Source organism: Coffea eugenioides, chromosome 6 (assembly GCF_003713205.1).
Source record: "Coffea eugenioides isolate CCC68of chromosome 6, Ceug_1.0, whole genome shotgun sequence".
Classification (NCBI taxonomy): domain Eukaryota; kingdom Viridiplantae; phylum Streptophyta; class Magnoliopsida; order Gentianales; family Rubiaceae; genus Coffea; species Coffea eugenioides.
In genome coordinates, this window is record NC_040040.1 from 22,837,670 (window position 1) to 22,864,956 (window position 27,287).

The 27,287-nt window shown below is 34.7% G+C and overlaps 3 protein-coding genes across 7 annotated transcripts; 2 read left to right on the forward strand and 1 right to left on the reverse strand.

Annotated features, from left to right (window-relative positions):
- The first annotated feature begins 1,729 nt into the window (after positions 1–1,729).
- Positions 1,730–10,738, forward strand: LOC113775694. Of its 2 annotated transcripts, none has more exons than XM_027320674.1 (7): positions 1,730–1,870; positions 4,108–4,288; positions 5,526–5,631; positions 8,800–8,982; positions 9,330–9,818; positions 9,988–10,077; positions 10,457–10,738. In XM_027320674.1, the coding sequence occupies exons 2-7, from the start codon at positions 4,241–4,243 to the stop codon at positions 10,471–10,473; spliced, it is 933 nt and encodes a 310-aa protein (XP_027176475.1). In that variant the 5' UTR covers positions 1,730–1,870; positions 4,108–4,240; the 3' UTR covers positions 10,474–10,738. The 2 variants fall into 2 exon arrangements, with proteins under 2 accessions (XP_027176475.1, XP_027176474.1); XM_027320673.1 differs by having other exon boundaries at positions 4,111–4,288.
- A 122-nt stretch (positions 10,739–10,860) lies between these two features.
- LOC113775291 (cystathionine beta-lyase, chloroplastic) lies at positions 10,861–18,194 on the reverse strand. Of its 4 annotated transcripts, none has more exons than XM_027320105.1 (14): positions 17,923–18,194; positions 16,368–16,528; positions 15,514–15,676; positions 15,299–15,426; positions 14,884–14,954; positions 14,703–14,794; positions 14,369–14,456; positions 14,183–14,294; positions 13,919–14,015; positions 13,771–13,852; positions 12,942–13,059; positions 12,102–12,209; positions 11,863–11,965; positions 10,861–11,361 (listed from the first exon to the last, which is right to left on the reverse strand). In XM_027320105.1, the coding sequence occupies exons 2-14, from the start codon at positions 16,452–16,454 to the stop codon at positions 11,186–11,188; spliced, it is 1,425 nt and encodes a 474-aa protein (XP_027175906.1). In that variant the 5' UTR covers positions 16,455–16,528; positions 17,923–18,194; the 3' UTR covers positions 10,861–11,185. The 4 variants fall into 4 exon arrangements, with proteins under 4 accessions (XP_027175906.1, XP_027175905.1, XP_027175907.1 ...); XM_027320104.1 differs by having other exon boundaries at positions 16,368–16,579; positions 17,923–18,179; XM_027320106.1 differs by having other exon boundaries at positions 15,299–15,420; positions 16,368–16,594; positions 17,923–18,179.
- A 4,488-nt stretch (positions 18,195–22,682) lies between these two features.
- Positions 22,683–24,858, forward strand: LOC113776174 (zinc finger MYM-type protein 1-like). Its single transcript, XM_027321280.1, has 2 exons — positions 22,683–24,163; positions 24,253–24,858. Exons 1-2 carry the CDS (start codon positions 22,748–22,750, stop codon positions 24,838–24,840), a joined length of 2,004 nt encoding a protein of 667 aa, XP_027177081.1. The 5' UTR covers positions 22,683–22,747; the 3' UTR covers positions 24,841–24,858.
- The last annotated feature ends 2,429 nt before the right edge of the window (positions 24,859–27,287 follow it).

Consider the following 27,287-nt stretch of genomic DNA (forward strand, 5'->3'; position numbering starts at 1 on the left):
AGTTCTATCTTTTTTGTTATCCCCACGCTACAACCAAAATGTGTTAAAAGTGAAACAAAAGTATCTCCATAATTCTTCCATCATCTATCCTCTCAAAATTATAAGTGTATAGTATCCATGCATAATCTTGTATTCTTAGTTGTAACATTTATTATTTCCCTTACTATTAGTTATTTTTCCTGTCAAACTTCACTTTTTTTAAAAAAATAATAATTAACACTTATATTTCATGATAATGAGTGCTTTTGGGCCAATGGTTACAAACCCGCCTTGCAAACATGCCACAAATTCAAGAAGCTATAGAATTGTACATAACAATGTATTTCTATTTAAAACTATAAGATAATAACATGATAAAATGCAACATACTTTTAATTATTACTTAAAATTGTGTCTCACAATTCTATTCATCCAATCTCTACTATTAATTGCATTTTCAAATCATTGATTATAAAGGCTTGTTATCAAACACTCACGATTTTTTATTCCTTATCTAATTGACATAAGAAAAATTTGCATTTAACGCAGCTCCAATCTTCCCTTCAAAAATCTTTACCTTTTGAGAATTTCAATAACCTAATATTGTTGAGATGTAGGCTCTGTTTGGTTGGAAGTAAAATGTTTTCGTTGGGAAAATATTTTCCGTGGAAGTAATTTTTCATGAAAATCATTTCCCTTTCATCATTTTCAGGTGTTTGATTAGCTTATTGAAAATATTTTCTTACTTCATTTTTCTGGTATTTGTTTAACTTTTGAAATATTTTCACTTTTATCTCTATCTTTACTTTCTACACATTATAACTACATACTTCTTCCCATGCAAAATAAGAAAATTTATCTCATTGTTTAACTTTAAAAAATCTTGGAGAAACGTATATATGAATAAAAAATATCTCCTTAAGCAATAAACAAATTGCTAGCCATTTAGTGTCAAATATCAATCACATGCAATGCTTATTGTGACATATATCTTGCACTCTCACTGCTGAAAGTTTCTCTAGAAAAGAATGTCCCTATTATACATAATTAATTACTAGCATAGGATGAGCAAGATGAGGTTTTTTTTTTATTTTGAATATACTAGGGGGAGGGTTGGGGTGGTACGGGAGGGAGGGAGTGTAAAGAAGAGGTATTGGGTTCGAGTCCTTCTGTTTACACTAAAAAAAAAAAAAGAACATACTACAAGATGTTTTCAATAAGTTTGGAACATACTATAGGCGAGATGCATGCATTTCGGAAAACAACTTCAGTAAGTTTGGAAGGGAAGTTGTTTTCCATAAGATGAGTGAAAATATTTTACATAGAAAAATGTTTTCAGTAACTTTTGTGCAGCCAAACATGGGAAATTAAGAAAATATTTTCCTGAAAAACATTTTCACCCGAAACAAACGGACCCGTAATGACGCCATTTTACTCGGAAGTCATTTTGTTACTGTTCCTTTTCGCCGAGATAGGAGGGTAATTTGGTAATTTTACTCGCTCAAAACGTAACACCAATTCGGCCCTCAATTGCGAAAGCTAAAACCAAACCTGTCCAAATTATTTCTGCAAGGAACACAAAGCAAAAAGACTGGGCTCAAACTTTTGGCAGGCCTTATCCAAACGAACCCAAGCAACCAAACAACGGAGCCCATCGCATTTGTCTTTTGTATTTTAATAACTTCAATCATTATTATTTATCCATCCGGCTATCCAGAAAGTAATAAATTACCTCTTCTGCGCCCATGCCATCACTTTCTCTCTCTGAAAAATAAAAAAGGAAATTTATTATACTGTCTCCCTAAATTTTCTCAAGCGTTTTTAGAATCTTTGAAAATCCAGCAGCAAAAAGACGTAGCAGTCTCCAACTCGAACACTCCAATTCTTTCAGGTGAATTTTCGTTGTTGAACAAAATCTTTTGTTCTATGATCGTTAAATTTTACGTAGACACATGTTTGCATGCGCGAGGTTAATTTAATTGCATAAGAGTCTTGTGTACAAGAATTTGAGGAGTTGCTAGGGTTTTGTATTTGTAATTAATCACGTTTATTTGTGTTTGCTTGTGTGAAAGGTATGATTTCTTGTGAAGTTGATTTGATGTTTGGTTGTTTGATTTTTGTTTTGGTTATGATTCTGAAACCTGAATTATTCAAAGAATTTTGATTGGAAAAAGTGATTCTTTGTGAATTTTATTGTTTTTTTGGATGTTTGATTATTCAACTGTAGTGTGTTTGTCATTCTGAAACCTATATATAGTGAAAGAAGGTGGCAGTACCTGATTGTGGGCCTAAAAGTATTGCATGTATGAAATTTATAGTCTTGTATGATTAGTAGGTTGTTATCTTCATATACTTGAGCGGAGAGAAACAAAAAAGGCCCATAGCATGATTTTAATTGTGTTTTATGGGTTGTTTTCCATGGTTCTCATTGATTTATTTGCATGGAGAGCATATGACTTTGCTTGTGCTGTGGTTGTATTTCCTATCCCCCAAATCCCCTGGATTTCCTTGCTGTATATGTGTATTTAAATACTGGATAAGGATTGATGTTTGTTAAGTTCATTGAATATTAATTTCGAGGGAGTTAAAGACTGAAAACTGTGGATAAAACTTGAGAAACGGGCACTTGTGAGAACCATGATGGAAATATGACGGAAGATTGAGGATATTGTTATGAGCATTAAAAGTCTTATTCCTTGGTTAGGTATGTGAAGTGCTGATGGGTGATTGTACCGTGGCGGGGGTTTTGTTTACATGTCAGGAAAAAAGAACCCAGGATTAAATTGGAAGAGTAAAAGGAAAACTGTGATGTAGCCAGGAAAAGAAAATTCGGGACCTTATGGTTTATCACAAGATTTTAATCGAATTGAAAGAAAACGAAGTGTACATTCTTTAGGTGGGGTTAGGTATCTATGAAGAGTGAAAGAAAGAACACTATATGTTGTAAGATGTGTAATCAATTCAAGTTTGAAGATATAGAATCCAGTTTTGATTCAGATTTATGATTTTTATAGGAAAGTAATCAGGTTAATGATGGAATAACCAGGTCTTAGGCATCATGCCATCTGTTTTTTTTTTTGTTATCCAACGTCGCTTAAAAGGCTTGCTAGTATTCTTCGGTCCTGATTTTATTGTACTCTATGGGAACCCCAGATTTTTAAGTAGAAGTACATTTATTGCATGTCGTGTCATCCAAAAGATGTTTTTGTAGGTAATCTTTCCAAAATCTCTTACATGCAAGTAAAAAGCACTGTTAACGTTTGACTTCCAACTTTTATGATTATTTGCATTTGGACAATTAGTGTGGGACATTTAATAAAAAGGAGGAAAATTGAAAAGGAAAAAATGAGTTTTTCTTTGTCTTTATTCTGAAAATGAAAAATCTATCTAAGAAACAGTACCTGCATACGTGTCACATCCTAAGGTTAATTAACGGAGCACTCTTGTATTTTCTCGACAATTCAAATAAAGACATCCCACAAGCATAAGGGGACAACAAAATGAAATCAAAGATATTTTTTATGTCTTTGGTTTAGGATTAAGTGGTGCTTCAAATGTTGGAATAAATAGTGCTTTAAATGTCTTCTTTGACGTTTGAAATGATGATGAAATTTTAATGGGCTTGAGTAATGGACTTGCAGATATAAAATCTGATCAGATCAATTCCAAGTTAGATTGCAGCGGGATCAGTTATTTTAACTAACCAAAAACAGAACATTATGATGCCACCTCTTTTTACAGTTTCAGTGTTGTATCCAATTTCTCTTTTGTCTTATAGGACTAACCAAAAACAGAACATGATGATGCCACCTCTTTTTACATTTTCAGTGTTGCATCCAATTTCTCTTTTGTCTTATAGGACTAACCAAAAACAGAACATAATGATGCCACCTCTTTTTACATTTTCAGTGATGACGTTCCAATTGCTCTCGTCTTTTAGGACTAAGTAATTGGCATGTTTGTTTCTGATGCAAAATCAAGGATGTTGAGCATGGGTTGATTCATAATGATTTTGTGATCCATGTTATCTTTGTTGCTATGCTCATATCAGCTACACTTATTCCGTTATTAATGAATAATGTGGATTTGCTTTGGAATAGTGCATTTTACTGTGGAATACATGAATAGCAGGTGGAATACAGTTGGTTGTCTGGATTTGCATCAAGGACATTGGAACACAAATTGGTTCATTAATACCCTGGTATGTAAGGTAAAGGACGTTAAAATATTTGCAGCATTCATCCAGCTGGAAACTTGAATTATGGCTAGTGGAGAGGATACAAAAGTTACACGTGAAGATATACAGTTGGTAAGTTGTTCAGGTTTTAGGCTTCAGGTTTCTTACCCATTTATTTGCTAAGGAGTTAATTCTACATAGTCAATTGATGGTCGTGGTATATCTGAATCATAAATATATCTCCCTTGTAGGACTTACTGTATGATTTACTCTTCTCTCTTTTTTTTTTTTGGGGAATCTTTTCCTCCTAAAGTGTCTGGTTTGGCTTGAATCAGTGTTGAATCACTTCTTTGAACTTTGTGCGACTGTTTAGGATGTGCATATTGTTCCCAACTTGTTCCAGGAGTCATAGACAATCTCTAGCATCAAGCTTCAATTCTGATTAGTTATTTATTTATTGGTTTGGTCCCTGAAGTTTTAAACTGTGGCTTTATGGTGAATTTTTTGTTTATAGTCAGTATGCAGTGACCCAAACTTAGCTTATTCAATTAGTGTATGAGCACCAGCTTGAGCACATCTCGCATTTTCTGCACTTTAGAAGAATATTTCGGCTATCATTGTACCTGTGGTTGAATGTGTTACTTTTTCCACTCTTTTGAAGGATACTTTCTGCCCTTGTATTGCATGGCTTTCATACATACTGCTGCGATGTTAAAGTGAAATATCACATATTCAGATGTATACAACTTTGTATGATATTGTGTACATTATCGTGTGAACAAAGCCATGACTTAAAAATTTCACCCCTGCTGTGCTCCTTTAGGAGATTAGTCTTGCGTTTAAGCTGAAGCACATTTGAAATTGACACAAGTTAGATATGCAAATGAGCTAAGTAAAGAGTCAATTTCTTTTCTTTTTTTTTTTTATAATTTAGACTCTCTGCAAGCTTTACATTTCATTCACTGATGTGCTTCACTTTTCCTTCCTTGTTTTGGCCTTCTTTGGGATTTTTCCTTTTTTTTAAAATAATTTTGGGGGGAGTTTTTTTGTCGACCTACTTTTCTGAAAAGGAGGAATTGTGAAAAATAATGACAAAGTGGAGCTGGCACCAAGTAATTGTACTGTTGAATTTTCTTGACAAAGACATCTTGTTTTATGCATCTGTCATTTAGCCATTTGCCACTTAGATCATAAGGCAGTCGAGCTTAACCATCCTAAGGTATGACTAGTGTCTTGACTGTTTTATCATGTGTTTCTTTCCATGTGAATGAGACCGAATGACTTCTAGTTTAATGGACTCTTTTAATTCCTACTTTTAGATGCCTGTCTTCAAGGTGTGTCATTTTTACACGTATATCTTTGATGGCAGGTGCAAAATCTTATTGAAAGATGTCTTCAGCTTTACATGAGCCAGAAGGAAGTTGTCAATACCCTTCTACATCAGGCTAAAATTGAGCCTGGTTTTACTGAACTAGGTAATGTAATTTTGTCCCTGAGATTCCTCTACTAGCATATTGTAATTGAACTATGTTCAGTATATATAAGGAGATTAATGCTTGTCCCCATGAAAGGAAATGAAAGGATTTTGTCCTTTTGGTTTCTGATGGCAAATGCATTAAGTCTCAAGTATTCTTGCTTCTTTATCACTTGAATGTCTTGACATGTCCTTTCCCTATTGCGTTGAATTCTTTTTATCCTGATGACTGATGGTCTTGAATGCTGAATATGCATATTGCCTATTTTGATGCCTGTTGAGTTTCAAATTTATTATCTCCACTATCCTTTTGTTGTGCCCGGAAAATTTAATCTGTCTAAGAAGCATATCTTAGGGGAAGGAGTTCTGTGCTACATTATAAGACAAACTGAAAATTAACCTGTACAAAATTTAAAATAGGAACACTTGATGGTCAGCTCTAGGAGGTTCTGGTTTTGATTTGATTTTTAATAAGTTCCTTTTTTTTTCATGGTTTAGTTAACGTGATTTATTCTTACAATAGCTAAGATGGTGGGATGCACCCATCTGAAATCAATGTGTATCTTCGTAATGCTAGTGGTTGTGTGAGCAAATATTTCCTCATATTGGAGGGACTTCTTTTGTCATGGACAAGTTCCATAATTCAAAGAAGGAATAAAGATGCTAACAGAAAAAGAACAAATAGAAGGATTAAAAACATGAGAGTATTTGAAAGGTTTTAATGCCATGCCACTTTTGCTTGAGACTTGGCATCCTTTGGTGAGATACGAGCTTTTATTTTTGCCCTTGCATAAGATGAATATACTGTTTTCCAAGTCATTTTCAACTCTGTTATCAGACATAAAGGGGGAAGAAAGGGGTTGCTCTTTTTTTTTTTTTTGGGGTTGGGGGGGTTGTAGAATCAGAATATACTATTCTCAAGGAAAAGAGTGAGGTCTTGTTCAAGCTTTAAGTCCTGCTTGTTTCAGGCCTTTGGAAGGGTGTTTTGCTAAAATGTGCAGTCAAAATGTAATTTCCTTGGACGCAGTTTGTTGTTAGCCATTATTTCTATCATTTATGACATGTAGGTTTTCATCTGTAGGGCAGGTTTTGGGAAGGGAAGCTTGATGGCAGTGTTCCGGAGTCTTATGGCTGGCAAATTAAACCTGAACCCAACAACCTGCCCAAGCCACCTGCAAATACAGAAGGTTGGGTCAGTTGGGTTATGGGTTTTGGGTATAAGAAACCCAAATCTTTTCCAAGTGGGTTGGATTTTTAATTGGGCAGCCAAATAAGTCAAATATAAAATCCAAGTATTCATAAGAGCAAATAAAAAATCACACACCAATTGCCATTGCCAAGCTGATTCGGGTTTCAGGAGCCTTTTGTCAGAGGCAAACGAAATACTAAAACAAATTCCAAAGTACCATACACCTGAACCACCATTTCCTGATCCATGTTTATTGCAGTCTCTTTAGATCAAATTCTGGCTACCATTGACTCTTTCTCTACTTACTTGGCTTCTTCCATATGCAAGTAGCTACTTCTCTCTTGAAACTCTCTGACTTTTTCCGATTTGTTTGTTTTCTTCTTTTCTTTTTCCATTTGTGGAAACAGGAAAAGTGGTAAAGCCAAGGTAATTCAGTAAATTATTTTTCGTCAAACCAGAATTGCTAGCCCCCATATTAATGGATGGATCAAATGCAATACAAAAGGCTTTACAGATGAATGAAATGTGAAAATCTGGTCTCTGTGTGTGTGTGTGTGTGTGAGTAGTAAACTGTGTCGGACAGAGTGCAGGTATTTTTTCCAAGCGAACGTGTGTTAAATGATGTGTTTATGAATGTAACAGTGTGAATGTTGACAGTGCATAGTAATGTATGGTGGGTCATAGTTGGGTCTATGGGTTTTGTGTTGACCCAACTAGACCCAACCCAAGATTAACCCACTTCATAGTTGGTGGCTTGGGTTATGACCCACTTGATTAAAACCCAATATTGACCTGCCCAATTGCCACCCTTAGTACTTATGTCATGTTGTTGGTCTGTGTGCTCAATCTGGACAAAAAATTTTAGTTCTGAACCTTGCAAAATTATAAATGTCAAAGTTATGTTAGATTAGTGATGGTGTCTTGCTTCTGAACAAAAACTGTTACCATGAATTTTAGTTTCCTCCAGATTGTGATCTTATAGTTGCTCAGTCTTTGGATTGATGGAGTTAATAATTCGAATGCAGATTTTCTGAGAAACTTTTCATTGTTTTGCTTTTTTCTTGAGGTTCTGGTGGGCAATTTAGCGAAGTGGTTACTTCGTAATCTTTTTTTTTTTGGCACAATTGGAAACATTGATATGCAAGGGAAGAAAATTAATGATTTTTCTGTAGCATGTGCAAATTAAGTTTTGGTATTTGGAAAATCTGGTTCTTTTAAGATCAAAGTTAGTGATATATTTTTTAATTGTTGTACCGAACGGAGCCTGTAATATTTTATTTAGAAAGTCTGGGAATTTGGTATAATAAGCTCAATTAGAATTCTAATCCAGTTTATATGTTTAGTTATCTAGAAAAATCTATGCATGCAGTTGCAGATAGAAATTTTCTTCCTGAGTGAAGATGCAGCTTTTGGAGTCTGCTTAAGCCTCATACTGGTTCTTCTATTTGATTAAGGCAAAAAGAAAGTTCTTCCTAAAAGGAACTTTGGCAACACAAAATGTACAAGAATTGCTCTCTAGCTAAAGTTGATTTCATAAGGCATTTCCAGCAGGGATGCTGACCTGATGTTGTAGAAGGCTTTTTATACAGATTTTAAAAAATAGATATTACAGTCGCCATCATGTGGTTAATTTGAATCACTCCCTCAGGAAGAGGGGCCAAAATTCAAGCCTATATCTGAGATTGCCCTCCATTTAATACGATATGTATTTCTGAGTTCACAAACATAAGATTTCCTGAGCTTGGCTGTCATATTTGGTATTGTATGTATCGATGACCTTTTGCTTAGTTCAATAAGAAGCAATACAAGTTAAGTGGTATGACAAGTGATGTTTATGGAGCTCCACTAATTTGCATAAATTATAATGAATGCCAAAGCTAATTTGATTGCCTATTCAGCTTGCCATAGTTGTGCTTCTTCTTCTTTTTTTGTTTTTTGGTTAACTGTTGTGATGCATATAACATCAAGGCTTTCTTCCAGTGTGGCAAAAGCTTGAAGAAGAAAACCAGGAATTTTTTAGGGCGTATCATCTGAGGTTGATAGTGAAGGATCAAATATCAAGATTTAATGAGTTGCTGGAAAGACAGGTGGAGCTAATGAGTCAGATATGTCCAACGGGAATTGCTTCGATTCCCATGTCTAATGGCTCTCAGATTCCGTCAAGTAAGAAAGATTTTCATTTTTGACATTTTAATTTCACTTTAACCTGTGTTAGAGTGTGTCAAGTGGGGACTTTCTGGTATTCCTATTGTTGCACGTCTATTTTCTGATGCATTCGAGACAAGTTAATGAATCTACGGAGATAGGCCTTTTATTTTATGGATGTAGTCTCATGGTTGGTAATTATTTGTATTGATCTTATCAATATATCCTCCTCCTGTTTGTTAATGTTTTTTATTAACATGTTTCTTATTAATTATTTACAGAATTTGCACATTGTGAGCTGACAGTTGATAACTGTGCCTATACGGTTGTAGTTTGACTAATAGTTGGTACTATAATTTGGACAGTGAACCACAATACGGTGTGCCCTGCACCCGAACATACTGTTGGCATCTGTAAGACAGAAACAATGCACCAAGATGTGAGTACGAGTTTGCATCATACATATGATAATGGTGCATCCTCGTTACCACAAGGTATTACAACCACCATTGACTTTTCGGCCCATGCCCAAAGGATTGACATACCACCAAATATGCTTTTGGCCCAGAACTCAAATGTTGGTATTATGCAAGGGATGAATGGTGGGGTAATCAAATCAGAAGCCGGCTATGCAGGAAATACCCCCTTTATGTTTGGTCCTAATGGCAATGTCTTGGAGCCCCGTCCTGCAGTTGGAGATGTTTCTCTTTCATCTTACAATAATACAGAATCCAATGCACAACCACTAAACAGGGCAATCTTGGATCCAGAAACTACTCCTTTTGGGTTCTTGGGGCAGATTCCGCGGAACTTCAGTCTATCAGACCTGACAGCTGACTTCTCTAATAGCTCTGGTTTGCTCTCTCTCTCTCTCTCTCTCATGTCTGTGTATGGTTTCTTGATTGTGTTTTCTTCAAGTGCCCTTGTGCATGAACTTTCAGTATGAAGCTTCTTTTGGATAACTATATTCCTTTTAAAAATGTTTTAAACGTCCTTATAACTTCAATGATCTATTCTTTTTAGATATTATATTAGAGAGCTACTCCAGGTCACCCTTCCTTGCAGCAGATCCCAACAGCTTCCAGGATCCTCGTGGTAGGGGAGAACATCAAGGTGAGATCCTCGGCGAGCTTTTTCTGTTTGAGATGCCTGGTAATGCCTTGAAAATATTTTGACTGTCAACACCAACTACGGGATAGACACCATGTCAGACAGCTTCGGTTATGAAGGTTTTGAATGCGATTGATCAAATAAGTTGCATGGCACTATTTTCTAACCTGTAACATGTTATTTCCGTAATTTTTACGTGACTGTTTGTAAAATAACTTTTATAGGTCTATAGAGTATAAACCACTGCAATAATCTCTGTGAGTGGTTGAGTTCCTGGAAGGCTTTTTCTAGTTTTTGCTCCTTGTACCTTTTACTGCTGGTCTTTGTTTTCTCCTTTACCACAATAGTATAACCTTTCTTCTTCCTCTCTTTTTTCTTGTAGGCTCAATTGCTCCATAGGATAGAAGTTTTTGTACATAGTTTTTGCAAGTGAAGTTATTCAGAATTTTGAAGTAGTTATTCGTGCACGCTGGGGGAATAATGTGCTGATTTGCAGATGAAAAGTCGTTTGCTGCTGCTCAGAAAAGCTGGAGTTGCTTTTTTTTGTTAGTGTTGTGGACATCTTTGATAGAAAATTGGGTTTTGCTGGTAATGCTTGTAAATGGTAAGACTGTTTTGATAACGATTTGGTATTTTATCTTATATAGAAAAGCTGAAAGCTGATTGGTATTTTTTTTTAGTGAAAATATGGCAGGGAAAAAGTTTAGATTAGAGGCTTTTTCGAGTCGACCGCACCCACGTCAAAGCTTCTGTTAATATGATGACCTTTAATTATTTTCATCCATCAAGCAGAATTACCATTAATTATTTTCATCCATCAACAGATCACTGAATCTAATCGTTGTGACAGAACCTAATCCATCAACTTAGCTCCACAAGTCCTCAAACGAGAGACTGACCACTGAGGTAGGAAATTTTGCTTGCTTTGGAGCCATGATGAAAGATGTCTATCTTGAATGGGAGAGATCTTTGATCTCAAATGTTTCATGCCTAACAATATATGCTAATATTAAGCAAGGAAGGTCTTGAGGCAAATCCCTGAAATTGTTCATCATCAACATTATTGTACAATGGTAACCGGGGTGGCCCTCTGAATCCTGCAGCAGTTGAGTTACTCGGGACCTGTCCTCAGCGCAGTGTCTAGATCAGCAATCAAATCATTTACATCTTCAATTCCAACAGAAATTCGAACAAGATCCTCAGTTAAACCCCTGGCTTCACGTACTGCTGCAGGAATGCTTGCATGGGACATAAAGCAAGGCAAGCTGATGAGAGACTTGACACTTCCTGTCAAATAATGAAAAGAAATGTCAATGACAAAACAAGGTACACAATAGCCTCTTATCTTACCCAAAAAAAAAAAAACACATTTTGTAAAACCATCCAAAAAAAAAAAAAAAACTTTTTCATTTTCTTTTCTGGTCCCCATAAAGCAATTTTACAACTGTTAGATAGTTAACTTGTCATTCACATGTGCGTCCGTAACATGGGGGTCATTCAAGTCACCACCGTTATGCCTTATCCCATTTAGAACCCTGCCATGCCGGGCACAAGATGCATTTGGCTTGCACTATAGTTAATTTAACTATCAGATAATACTGCAAATGATCTCTATAAACAAAAATATTTCTACTGATTTAAGCATCAATCACTCAAGCAGCAACAAATCTTGCAATTCAGTTGGACCATACAACTAATACATATTGTATATAGCACATAACCATTACCCAAAGGAAAATAAAATTTTAGCATCACTGCAAGAAACTTAAAGAAAATTGAGAATATTACCAAAACTGACAGTTATGCTGAAGTACTTGGTTGTCTCGGCTACATGTTTAGACAGTGCCAGTGAGCCTGTAAGGAAGCTAAGAACAGAACCAGCACCCCTCGCCTGTAGGAGGCGTAAATATAAGGAAAGATTTACTTAAAAAAAAAAAAAAAAGGAACCCAAAAAAGAATGGGGCTAGGATTTTATATTTAACAGTTTCATTTATCTTGACTCCAACTTTCCACTCAAATGCCAATACCTGAGAATAGTGCAGAGCATGTCCAGGATGGGAAGGAAGACCAGCATAGTTAACCTTCTTCACCCTTGGGTGGGAGGAGAGAAACTCTGCTATTTTTTGTGCATTATCCTGCAAAACACGCAGATTTTCCTTTAAAATGTCATCATATTCAGAAAGAGAATATGGCAATCACAGATGCAAAAAAATGAAGCACCTAAAGGATCTTCTTGTATCATTTCCCATTCTCAAAAAGCAAATCCGCAATGGTACTGGGTTTGTTTGGATTAACTTGATTTCAGATAAAATAATTTGCTTCACAAATTTCAACCACTTTTATCTTTCCAGTCACTTTTTTATCTCATATACATCACATTATAAAAAATGCTACAGTAATTATCTCAAATAAATCATCCAAATAAACTCTTATCCAAACAAACTCAGTGCCTTTAGATTAGCATGAATTTCCATTATCACAATATAACTGCTTTAATCATCACTCAAACTCCCCACTTGGCCAAAAGACAGACCATAAGCCCATATAGCATTGCACAACATTTAGAAGAGTACTAAATACAGCAAAACAGCAGATTTGCAAATATCTAGCAGATTGTATATACAGCTTGGTATTACAGAAAATTATCACTGAAATGCTTGGAAAATGTTTTTCAAAACAAAGTTGTGGGTATGAGCAATTTCAAGGTTTGATAAATACGCTTGGACAAGCACTATGGTTTAACGTACACATAAGATGCTAATAAAGGATGGTAGAGAAACAATCCAGAAAGGAAAGCTAACAGTGACATGCATCGAATGCCCAAAACATATCATCAAATCCTGCACAAACAGATAGATGAGCAGCACCTGCTGCTTCTCCACACGCAAGGCCATGGTTTTGATGCCTCTTAAACAAAGCCAGCAATCAAATGGAGCCAATCCTGAGCCTTCGGCATTTTGTAGAAAATACAAGCTCCTTGCTAAGCTGGAGTAGACAATATGAAATGCACAACCACTTTATCAATTATTGACAAGGAACACGAGATATGCAACATACCATGTCAAAACAAGCATAACCTACCAACACAGGAAAACACATATACAGAGAGAGAGAGAGAGAGAGAGAGAGAGAGCAGACCCAACTGGCTGCCTCCTTTTCAATTAGGGTTAGCACAGAGGTTCACCGCTCTTCTAAGACTTGTATGTTAAAGATTTCTCTTTCAAGAAAACCAAATAAAAACTATACACATTATATAATGTACAAGCAAAAGCTTCAAAAGCTAAGACTTTACATGCATTCTGAATTCTAACTCTGACCAAGTTCTAGTCCTAGGTTAACTACGTTCCACAATAAATGCAAAATCTCTGGATGACCAAGAAAAGAGGTTCCTCCCTCATCTAATAATTGTTTATGAATTCCTGCTGGAATTTTGAATACGTTTCATGGAATGAATAATTACTTTCCATATTGGATTAATGCAGTTGATTCTAGATTATCAATAAAAGCTTCTGAAGCAAAGACTTTAAGTGCATCCCGGCCTACAAATCTCCAAGCCAATTCTAATAACGGATCAAGGTATGTTAATGTACATCAAAAAGTTTCAAGCTATATGACAATCAGCAAACATATAACCACTCAGATATGTAGAACCTAATGCAATTTTCATCGTGATTAGAACTTCAGAAAAGGGAAAACCTTTCATCTTTAATTGCTAGTACACCAGCCATTAGATCACTGTGGCCCGCAATAAACTTTGTTGCAGAGTGCATAACAATATCTGAAATTTGATAAAACCATCAACAATGTATCCCTTTATCTAAGACTCAACAAATGCAATGAGTACCTGCTCCAAGTTCAAGGGGTTGAGATAAGACAGGGGACATAATGCTGTTGTCAACCAATAGAAGAGCACCATTTGCATGAGCCATCTCAGCTATTTTCTGTAATGCAAACAAGAGGGTCAAAAAGGAGATAAAAAGGATTACTGCTTGTTAGACAGGACCCCTCTTTTCATGGACAAAATTTATACTAACCCCAGAAGCTCATAATACAGACAAACTAAAAACTGTAGAGAAAGAGTTGGCATTTCAACATAAAAATGACTTACGCGAATATCAGAAATTTGTTGACGAGGATTTGTCGGACTTTCCATCCAGACAAGCTTTGTCATAGGGCTGATTGCAGAAGAAACCTCATCTAAATTAGCTGTATCCACTCGCCTGCAGTAACCCAGATGATCAAACTAGTTGCAATTTGTAATGGACAAAGCTATCCAAAGAGATGCAATACTAACTTAACCAGAACTCCTGTCTTGGGTATTACTTGCGACAACAGTCTATCTGAACCACCATACATATCATCTCCAGCAACAATCTCCTCACCTATTCTCAAATTAAGGCAAAATACATAAGAAAGAAATGTTTCCTTGCTTTAACCACTACATAAAAACCACCTACAAGACAAGAATGGAACAAAAATCAAATGGATGGCAAACATTACTCATTTGATCATAGCTATATAAACATACACAAACTGCATTCTACAGAGCTAAAGAACACTCGGCGCAGAAACATCTGATAAGATACAAATATGTGCTGACCAGCATACAAAGAGGAAAGAGAAAGTACCAGTTCCCACAAGATGGGTAACAGCCGACAAAGCAGCCATTCCACTTGTAAAGCACAAGGCTCGATCTGCTTTATCAAGCTTAGCCAAGAGTCTGTGTACAAAGGAAATTATGGGAACAGCAAAGAGGGAATATTTCATTAATAACATCAAATAAAAAATCCATCAAATAGAGGTCAGAACCTTTCTAAAGCATCTCTTGTTGGATTTCCACTCCTTGTATAATCATAAGGGCCATACTCTGTTGCTGAAGGCTGCAAAACAGGACATATTAAAGTTCAGAGGAAATATACAACTTGAAACATGTCAATGATAAGCTTGATTTAGTATCTGCAGGTATCTGATGTGCGATAGCATGAAATGCAAATCAAGTGCAGAAGGACCTAACTATGGCAGGATCTGCAAAGGACAGGATTCATGCAACCTTCACCATGTTGTGGAAACATTATGTCCAAAGATTGATGGAAGTTGAAAACGAAAACACGAGTAAAATAGAAAAACTTCAAGCATAACCTAAAATTTGAGCGAGAATGTTATCAAAAGAATAGCTTTGATTTAAAGGAGTCCCCTTTGATCATCAACCATCCATGAGAAATACCTGCTTGAAAGTTGCTGTTTGGTACAAAGGCGTGCTCAAGGCTTCGTAGGGATCAAATTCGTTAGCAAAATTCATCAGCATTGTGGAGACACTTGGCTCCCTCGGCTCCCCTCCTTTAACATCTATATCTGCCATCAGATGATAATTCAAATCAGCAATTAATATAACTACAATGGGCAACATTGGAAATGGCACAAAGGTTGGGGAATATAGACCTGTTAAATGGTCAGCAATGCCATCAACAAAAGCTGATGCACTGACATCCATGTCTTTGTCTCTTGCACAATGCAGTGCAAATGTCTTGGAAATCAACGAGTGATTTTGCTTCCCAAAACCAGACGTATTGCACCTGAAACTCCCTGGTTTAGTCCCAATGCCCTGAGAATCAACATAGGTTTCAAGCAGAAGACACGTTTAAAATACTTTAACTGAGATGCATGAAAATTAAAACAAAAAAAAAAACCCAAACTTCTATTCTGAAGGTAGGAAACATGAATATACTTCCACACAAAGTTAGTCAACTAAGAAAAATATTTCATTGTTTTCCGAGTATTTAGGTCCACGCTCCAAGATATAAAATATGTAGTCACGAATTTGAATAAGCATGAAACTAATTTATCCCAGTTTAAGCATAAAGTTCATGTCTTTCATCACCACTTTCTCTGAGTCTTTAATTCCATTGAATCCATAACCAACAAAACCCCTCCCCCATTAATCCTAAGTTTCGCCTCCATCAACCTTCCCACAAGCCACCCCAAAAAGAAACAAACAACCTGGATATATATACATAAACCAACTGCATGCAGATAGCAAGCAAAGATAAACCCAATTCTCCAAGATTACAGTTTTATGCCACTATACACCATTTTTGAGTTTTTCAATTCGATTAAAGCAAAACCCTTTATTCTAAATGCAGTCATCATTCTTTCCCACCATTCTACCATCCCAATCCCCAAATCATTTTCCTCAAAGAGTTTTTCTTTAAATTTGCCACCATTTTCTGCCAAAACCACTTGCTGGCAGGGTTCTTAGACAACAAAAGCAAGAACTCTAGTGTCAGGGAACTTACAGGAAGATCTATAGGATCAACAGAAAATGAACCAACGAGGGATTTGAGAGACAAAGACGAAGAAGGAGAGCAAGTAGCAGAGGCCATCTCCTTGTAGCCGACTGCAAGAGCGCCTCCGACACAGGCTGTACTCTGGGTGCCTCTTGGGGTAGGACCTAGCCCTGGAACGAGCTAGGACGACGTGCGAATTCGTCAAAGACTTTCACAGCCACCTGCCGCGGTTCTCCCTTTAATCAATGTTTTAAAACCCAGACCGTCAATTGAACCGGTGAAGTAAAAGGGTCGAGATTCAACCGGTCGAACCGGTTCAACCCCGGTTCAATAAATAAATAAATATATATATATAGACACACACCTATGCACAGAATAAGATATAAATGCTAAACCACAATTAACATAAGAGCAATATCCAACAATTAACACACACACAATTAACATAGTTATCAAACTTAAGACTATTCGTTTGTGATTTTTACTCCTGCAATGCAACCGAAGTAAATATCTTCTGTTTGTGGTTTTTTCTTGATAATCTACACACGTATTGAAAATACTCCTATTTACTTGTCTGTCCTCAAAAGAATTTTTGACAATTTTCTCAAAGATAAGCTAAAAAAGAAAGCAAATAGCCATCTGTCCCATGTTTCTTTGGTTTAAGACTTGCATCCGTTTTTGGGTGTGTTGGCTTCAAATGACATCAGAAAAAGGATAACCCTTTTTGAAAAAAAAATTGCAGGCCATACCCAATGCTGTATGTTGTTGATGTGCAAGGAGGCACCATGAACTTAACCAACCTTCATGCTGAAGTTTATTTTCATCTGTCATGTTACTGAAGGCAGGACAGCTATTGATCTAATATTAGGAGGAGAAAAGGGAACTCTACACTTGTTTGCACCACCAAAAAACAAATAGAAGTTGAAGTTCAGATGGCTCATAGTAGTTCAGTAGCAAAATGGTACTTGAATTCATTTATAATCCTAAATTTCCAGACGAGTCATAATTCCAATCAGGTCAAGCGGAGTTAAACATATGACAGGCAAAATAACTACTTCATACTTTATTCATCAAGAATCAGCACAACACATCAGAATGTATCATTTTAGGAATTCCAAAATAGGGCGTTGCGTGGATATATGAGCTTGGAAAAACCAACAATATGTTTATTCAGTCAGAATCGTAAGCCTAATATGGTCCTATTCTCTGCAAAATAAAGGAAAACTAAGTGAGCAAAGTTGCAGAGAGTAACGGAATTTTCCAACAGGTATCCCTGTATAAGGTTTAGCAACTTCATTCTAGCTCCCTCAGCGGAATATTCTAGCTCGCTCTCAGGCAACAAATTCTCATTTTGAAAGAAATTCTGCATCCAGGGTATAAAAAGTTAAAAATCCCCAAATTTAATGTCTACACATTTGGAAATTAGCAATTTAGTGGAAAATAAAAGAACTTTGTAAATCTGTTATGCAAGAATTGCTCTTCTTATCGTCAAAGCAACCAAAGCATAATTCCAGAGATTAATGAACAACGAAAGGAAAAAAAAAGGGAAAAAAGATTAATGAACCTGGTATAAGCTTGAATTCCAGAGAGTTCGGAATAAGCGTGTGATGGCAAAAAACTTCAGGCTTCGGTGCTTCCTTTTTGCTGATTGCAAAGACGGCAAATAGAGACGGCACTCGGCACTCGGCACTCGGCAGGCAAGGCAAGGCAATTGCAGAGAGAGGAAGCGGACTGAAGTGAAGAGGCAATTTCGGCAATTGACTACGGCAGGCGAGGCAATTTCGGCAATTGCAGAGAGATGAAGCGGACTGAAGTGAAGAGGAAGACTGAAGTGAAGATTAGGGTTCAGAGTCTTTAGACACTTTCGGTCAAAATTGGAAATTTTGTCAAATTTTACTCAAAAATTGGAAAACCGCGGTTCACGGTTCGAGCCGGTATAATGGTTTGAACGATTTTTAACGGATTTGACCGATTTTTGATCCAAGTCAACATAAATTATGAACCGGATCGGACACATGACCGATTCACGGTCGAACCAACCGATTCGGTCTAAATTTAGAAACATTGGAAAAAGGATCGGGGAAGCAGGCTTCCTCTATAATTTTTCGATGTGTATCTCAAAAAGATTTTTGTCATTATTTTTTACCTTTTTTTTGTGTGTGTGAATTCTGTGATAAGGATTGAATTGGTGTGACAGTGTCAATTTATATATACAGTATCTATTTACATCTGGCTTGTTTTCGTTTGCTTTAGATTTTGTAAAATTTAATTTTGAAAAGGAATTATAAAGAATAATCAAGATCAGTAAAAACTACTTTTTAGATGATCATAGATTTTAACATTTTTAGTTCTATTAAAAAATCTATAATCTAAATACACAAGTAAGCGAGAATATTTCAAAATTGATTAATCAAAATCTATAATCAATTGAGAACAAGCTTATAATTATTTTTATGATTAGATTCCGACCTAAAATTGGCATATAATTGCTCCAAGTTATGCATAAAGTGTTGACATATGTATACACGCTTAATAATAAATAAATAGCCAAATTATGTAAATAATTGTTTCTTCTTCATTTGATAACAATTAATTATATTCCTTTTTCTCTTTGTTATTTATTTATAGTAAATTTCATTCGATCTCTTAATTCCAGACTTTATACTATATGTTTTTATAATTTACTAGTGATTCACCTGTGTATTTTATTATTACAAATATATATAGGTAATTAATAAAAGAATAAAAGCCATCAAAAAGCAGACAAACAGTCAGTTATTATTTTTATTTATTTGTTTATTATTTTGAGATAAGGATTGAGTTGGTGTGAAGTTGTCAATTTAATTCACAGTGACTAGAGATCTATTTACACAATCATTTCTAAAGGTAGATTTTGATCTAAAATTGATATACAATTGTGCCACATTATGTACAAACTATTGACATATGTTATTATCCAAAAAAAAAACCAATATTTTTTTTTTACCAAAATACTAATTATGGGCCAATGAACACCCCTACTTGATATTTCCCCTCTGGTTATGTCCCCTTAAATTTTCATCTCTAGTGGGTGGAGTTATGGACCTGGCAATTCTCCACCTCAACTTTGACAAATTCTAAAAATTGGCTTGAAAAACTTTAAAAATTTTAACTTTATCTAGTATTTGCTCACTCTAAAATTTCTTATATTTTCTTTTATCTTCTAAATTGTCCATCTATATTTATGAAGTAATTACATTTATAGCTTACTTCAAAAAAGAAGACATCCAAAATGAAAATTAAGTATTATTTGAAAACAAAATAAGAATCTTAAAACTTTTGGCACATCAAAGAAAAAGAATGATTTTCATTTGAATTCATTTCTCAAGAACTACAAATTTATGGTGAACAAAAATTAGAATCATATCATTGCTCCAACATTATTATTATTCCATGAAACTCTTTATAAGTTTAAAAAATAGACATAAACATTGTACTATTATTTATTTTATACACATATATGTATGTATATTGCATTTTAAAACTGTATCTTAGCTTCGCTACTGAACCAGTCATCTTGCACTGGCTATTTATTAGACAAACACCTAAAGATTAAAGAACCAACATGGCACCTTTCTCTTTCGTCATTCACTCATTTGCTCAGTTTGTTCGAGAAATTTTATCATTGTCCAAATGAATTACTTAACAAGCCCTAGTAGTTAGTTTTCGACCAACAAAAATGCTCTAAATAAAATTCTGGATCCCATTACTTCCACATTAAAAACAACCTAAATAAATTTGTGAGGGTCTTTATTCGCTTAATTGGTGCTATTTCATCGGTCAAGACTAACCACTACATCATGTACACAAAAATCAATCAATGCATGACTCTCTAAATGAGCTAATCAAATTTTGTATTATGAATCGCATATATTCTATGCAAGTTCTTGGTACATATGAAACATGAAATATATATTTTCAAAATTTTTTATGCTTATATGTAATTTATGCGGATCGATAATTGTAGTGCGATTTACTTGTTGAGCATATTTATGCTCACCCCATGTCTAACATGTTTTGCAAAATGATGAATATAAACTAGTTTTTGAAGGGAAGGGGAAGATTAGCATTGGAGAAAGAACTTAGATTGTACTAGACCTAAAGATTGGCATTCGAGCTAAATTGATTTGACCTTTGACCTGATTGAATAGAACTCGATTCAATTTTTTTAGACATAAACACGATTAGTTTTCATTCTAAAACTTGAGATTGAACTTGAACACAAATTTAGCCTAGTTCGAGTTTGAGCCTATTCAAAATCAAATAAAAATTAAACAATATTTTTTATTTTTAAAATAGATAAAATAAACAGTTCACCATAAAAATATAAGGGACATACATGTAATTTTATCACTAAAAATATAAAATATTAAGAGCTCAATCTGGTTCGACTCACTGACTCGTCAAGTTAGTTTGAACTCGGTTAATGTCGATCTCAAATCTACTTGAACTGGTTCGCGAGCCGGCTTGAGTAATCTGTAGCTGTAGTGTGAATGGCCATTTTTTCATGAACACAAATAACTATGCGAGCAAGTGATACTAAGAAGTATGTAGTCACCATCTGGTCTAAAGTTCACCATCATTTTGAAGTAGGATCCTGAGTTAAGATTGATAGTTAAAATTTGCTGGACGATATTGAGGTTGTCTTTACTTTCATTATAGGTTCAGTAAATGTCAGGTCACAGTCGAATGTAGTCCAGAGTTCATGTCTATCACTAGTCTTTCCTATTGCACAATTATAACTACATTTTTTTTTTGTCAAATGTCAAATTCCCTATGTATGTAATGGATTACAGATACGTTTGCATAACAAATTTACAAAAGACTGGCAACTGCCAGGAAGTCATTGTGGGCCTCTCTATCAGCCACGGATTTAAGGGGGGGCTGGTGGGGGCTTAAGCCCCCCCCCAAGCCGCCGGAAAACCCCCTATATATAGGGGATTCCGGCGGCCAGCCCAGCCCAGCCCAGCCCCCCCACGGTGATCCAGATCTACCATCCTCCATGGCTCCATGAATGCTGCAGAGGAAGTGAAGAAGAGCTGGAAAGCCGCTGCCGTGCTGACTGCTGAGGAAGAAGATGACCCATTTCATTTTGAATTTTTTTTTTTGCCCTCTAAATACAAAACGACGTCGTTTCACTTTTAGTGGAACGACGTCGTTTTGTATAATGAGGGGAAAAAAAAATACATCAGATGAAGCCCTAAGGCTTCATCTGATGCAAAAGCACGCCGCCAGTGCCAAAGGGCAAACAAGACTCCAACTCCAAGAAGAAGACGCCAGGCTCCAAGAACTCCAAGAAGCTTCAGTTGAGATTCTACCATCCTGCTTCAAGCCTTCAATTCAAGGCTCCAAGACTCCAACTCTCCACCATTCCATTCACATAAATCTTTTAGGTTAGTTTTTTGGTTTAAATTACAATATTCATCTTTATATTTTTGTTAATTATATGTTTAAATTATTTTTGAATTTTGAGTATCTTGATATTAATTTGATTAAGATTAATTTTTATTTAGTTTATGTTAATGTAATTTAAGAATTTGAAAGATTACATTAAAAAATTTAATGATATTAAATTTAAATTAGAAATTAGTTTAGAAATTGTATAGATTTTAGGTTGTATTTAGTTTTTAAAATTTTGTTAGTTTTATATTTGAAATTTTAAGAATTAATTATGTGAATTAGAAATTTTGAATGTAAATATAAATTCAAAATTTTATGAGATTGAATTAGAGATTATATGGGTATTTAGTTGTACCTTATTTTAACTTTTTGATAATTTTATATAATGAATTTTATAAATTGAGAAATATAAGTAATATGAATTTATTATTAAATTAAAGAATTATTTATATGAATTTTAAATTAATTGATTATTGAATTGCATAATTTTATTGAATTTAACCACAATTATTTAATTGTGACAGAAAATGGAGAGATTCTTTAAACCTAAACGAGTCCGTAGTGGTGAATCTTCAAATGAGCCTAATATTAGTGAACCAGTTCAAAATCAATCTTGTGTGGAATTGAATTTAAATGATATTGTTAGTGATCCGGGATTACGAAAATCAGTTGAGAAATTTGATATTTCTCTTCGAGACCATGTCCGAAGAGAGTATTTGACTAGGGGACCTTGCCAACCGATTGGCCATATGTATCCAAAAACATCATTTGGTAAACAACATAGAAGTTTCCAAGATAGTTGGTATCAAAAGTTTGTATGGTTAGAGTATAGCATATCGAAAGATGCGGCGTTTTGCTTTTGGTGCTTTCTTTTCAAAACACAAAATAAGGGAGGTCGATATGCAGAGGATGCCTTTACAAAAACGGGATTCAATAATTGGAAAAAGGCAATGGAAAGATTTAATGAACATATTGGAGCTGTGAATAGTTGCCATAATGATGCTAGAATACAGTTTGAAAGTTTTCAAGATCAAAGGCATAGTGTGTCAAATGTGCTACGATCTTGTGGGCGCGAAATAGATATTGCATATCGCACCCGTTTAACTGCTGCTCTGGATGTGACCCGCTTTCTTTTGAAGCAAGGATTGGCTTTTCGTGGAAATGATGAGTCAACTAGTTCTTCAAATAGAGGCAATTTTCTTGAATTGTTTGAGTGGTATAGCCAGCGAAATACTGAGATTTTTGAGGTTGTAAATCAAAATGCTCCTGCAAATAATCAACTAACTTCTCCAATGATTCAAAAAGATCTGGCACATGCTTGTGCCTCAGAGATCACAAGTGTTATAATCAATGATATTGGAGACAATTATTTTTCCCTAATAGTTGATGAGTCTCGAGACAGTTCAGTGAAAGAGCAAATGGGAGTTGTTTTGAGATATGTGAACAAAGAAGGGCGTGTGATTGAACGTTTCCTTGCAATTGTACATGTGTCTGACACCACATCTCTTTGTTTGAAAGATGCAATTGATTCTTTATTCGCGCAACACGGATTATCATTATCCAAATTGAGAGGTCAAGGATATGATGGAGCTTCAAATATGCGAGGTGAGTTCAATGGTTTGAAGGCCCTTATATTACAAGAAAATCCCTATGCGATGTATATTCACTGTTTTGCTCACCAACTCCAGTTAGTTATTGTTGCTGTTGCTAAGGGAAATATCATTGTCAGTGAATTCTTTGTCTATGTCTCTATGATTGTCAATTTAACTGGAGCATCATGTAAAAGGAGAGATCAATTAAGACAAATAGAACATGATAAGATTGTTACACTTTTAGACAGTGGAGATATTATTAGTGGAAAAGGCAAAAATCAAGAAACTAGTTTAGCAAGACCAGGGGATACTCGTTGGGGATCACACTATCTAACATTACTTCGTCTATCCTCTATGTGGGCTTCGGTGATTGGAATATTGGGAAATATACAAGATGATGCCACCACTTCTGACAATAGAGGTATGGCCAGGGGTTTGATTGATAGAATGAATGATTATGAGTTTGTTTTTGCATTGCACCTGATGAAGTATTTATTGGGAATCACAAATGACTTGTCACTTGTTTTGCAACAAAGGGATCAAAATATTGTCCAAGCCATGAGTTTGATTGATACTATGAAATCTCAATTGCAAGACTTTAGGGAAGAGGGATGGCAAATAATTTTAGATGAAGTCAACAATTTTTGTGAGTTGAATATGATTCCCGTGATTGATATGGAAGACAGTATAGCAATCCGTGGCAATGCCAGGCGCAGTCGCAGAGGTCAAACCATCACTAATTTTCATCATTATCGCGTGGAAATTTTTTGTGAGGTATTATTTTTGAAATTATTATTTCATTACATTTGTTACTTGTTAGCAGATTTTCTTAGTTATTAATTTTATTATTGTTGTGATGTCAGGTTGTTGATTTAATTATACAAGAGATGAATAATCGTTTCTCGGAAGTTAGCACGGAATTGCTTAGTTGCATAGCATGTCTTGATCCAAAAAGTTCTTTCTCTCAATTCAATGTGCAGAAACTACTCCGTCTTGCTGATTTATATCCTGAAGACTTCTCAAGTAACGATTATTTATATCTTGAGTCTCAACTTCGAAATTATATTTATAATGTGCAACGCGATCCTCAATTTTCAGAAGTTGGAGATTTGGGAAGTCTTGCTCAACAAATGGTTAAAACTGGTAAAAATACAGTTTTTCCATTGGTTTATCGTCTGATCCAGTTGGCATTAGTTCTACCAGTTGCGACTGCTTCTGTTGAAAGAGTATTTTCTGCAATGAATATTGTCAAGACTGATTTGCGCAACAAAATGGGAGACGAGTGGATGAATGACTGTCTGGTTGTATACATCGAGAAGGATATTTTTGCAACAATTGAAAATGAGCAAATATTGCAGCGTTTTCAACGGATGAAGACTCGCAGAATGCAATTGCCTCCTCTTCGTTATTCGAGTGCAACAACTACCAATACTTCAAGTGTTAATCAATAACAAATTTTTGGGTATGTATAATTATATGTTTTTATTATTTTTATAATTATTGATTCTAAATTTTACTTATTAAATATATTTATTTCGTCACAAAAAAAAATTTTAATACACTTCAGCCCCCCCAAAAATAAATTTCTGGCTCCGTCCCTGCTCTCTATTAAGCCACACAGGGAAGGATTGCTTCCACCTAGTTTCTTGTAACAAGTTAATTGCTAACTTAGCTAACCCATGGCTACATAGGTTCATTTCTCTCCTAATATGAAAGAAGGAGCATTTCCAAAAAGATCAACTAAGTTGCCTGATGTCTTCAATTAGCATATCCAAAGAGGTTAGGCCTTGACATCCTATATTGATTCTATCCACAACAGCTTTGCAATCAGAGTGAATCAATAAGGAAATAACTAATGCTTTAAAGTTTAGTTATAACTAATGTAGAATTAATGCTTTAAAGCTTTGCACTTTAAAGTTTAAAGAGTACCTTTTGACATCCTATAAATGTAGAATTATTTTACCTTTAAAGAGTACTTTAAATTTCCTTTATTAAAATATAACTAATGCTTCAGAAATGTTGATCATTAGAAGAGACATGAGCCTTATTAATCCTCATAGAAATAAAATCCAATCTATCACCAAAATATTGAATTTTAACAGCCATAAACTAGTTAAAAAAAAAAGAAGAAAGAGGGAAATCAATATCAAAATCAATAGGAAATAAATCAAAAAGGCACTAGTCCTCGACAATAGTACCAAAATTTGATAGATGTCGAATCTGTGTAATAATAAACATCTACTCAAATAAAATACTGATTTTTATATATAATGGTGAGCTGGATCGAATCCATAGGGATTGAATAAAAAATTTGTTTCTTTTAGAGTTCAAATTTTAGGGGATTTTATAAAATTGAGAATAATTAAATAACTCAAATAAAATGAATAAATAAAAACTAAATGATAATTTATTAAAATTAAAATAATAACAGACAAACTCTAGTCAAGAAATAATTTCGAAAATTGTTCACTCAATTGATCATCGATGTAATAATAATTTCATTTGCTCACTGACAAACAAATTATAACTATCAAATAAGCAATGACAATCAATTTCTCCTTACTGTATTGATGATTAATGTACGACCATTAACCGCTACCCTAATCAAGAAATAACCCTAGGAACAACCTTAAAGTTCAATTTATCAATTGCCTTAAGAATTAGAGAAATTCTATTCTAACCAAATAACATGCTACAAAGGTTATTTTAAATTAGCCAACGTGTCTCCTTGACACAAATCCAGTCATGCGAGTTACCACTAATTTAAAATAATTAAACAATACAGATTTAACTGTTCTAATTGATTTTAGATTATTAGATTAATTTAAATATTGGTCCCTTAATATTCAAATAATATAATAACCATGAGAAATTAAATAAGAGAGCATACTATACCAGTAAATAAAAAAAGAAAATATTAAGAGTGACAGACTTTTATGATGGGCAATTCTAGTGTGCATGTGTTTAGTATTCCTATGCACTCAGTCAATGATTCTTTGAGTATATTAAAGGAAAATTTCTGCATGGGTTTGATTTGATTGTATCATGGCTCCACTCTCAATATAATGAAGATCATTAGAAGTTAAATTGCTGGAGTTTATGACTTCCAAATTATTAGACTAAAAGATAGATTTTAGTTTTAATCTGCCACATCCTAAAATAGTTTGAATATAGTCTACTTAGGTTTCAATCTTACCACATTTTGTCCTTCAAATTTCAATACTTTCATATCAATCCCGTTGAAAATTTTTTTTTTAGTTTTACCAGAGATTATTTCGGTCCCGCAACTTTTTTTTGATAAAATATAAGTCAATATTATTAATAAATTAGTTGAAAATCGTCTAACACGATTTGCTTGATAAATTAATCTGCACTAATGTCAAAAAATACATTGAATATGTCATAGATATATTTGATCTGAAAAATTATTAAATTTAATAGAATTACAAAATATAAAAAATTACACTGTGAATCACAAATCATCAAATCTGACCAATTGAATGAACCACTCCATCGATATCTGTGTATATCTATTCCCTCAAATCTGTTATCCAACAGGTTCGAGTTCAAAACTGATATTGAGATCTGATGAGAAGACTCAAGAAATTTTGGATCTAACATATAGATATGAAGAAACTCTAAAAGTTAAGAAAATAAATAACAAAAACAAAACAAAACTCTTACTAAGTTAGTTTAGAAGAGAAGAAAACTCTCACTAATATATCCTAGGAGAGACTTTATTAAACAAAAATAAGAACAAAGGAAAAGAAAGGGAAATGTTGGCTCAATCCTCCTATGGAGGAAAAACATTAGAGAGAAAGTTGAAGACAGGGAGATACAATGGTCCTTGATCCCGCAACTAATGCTTCAGAAAGGTTTTGGAGAATGTAATAAAATT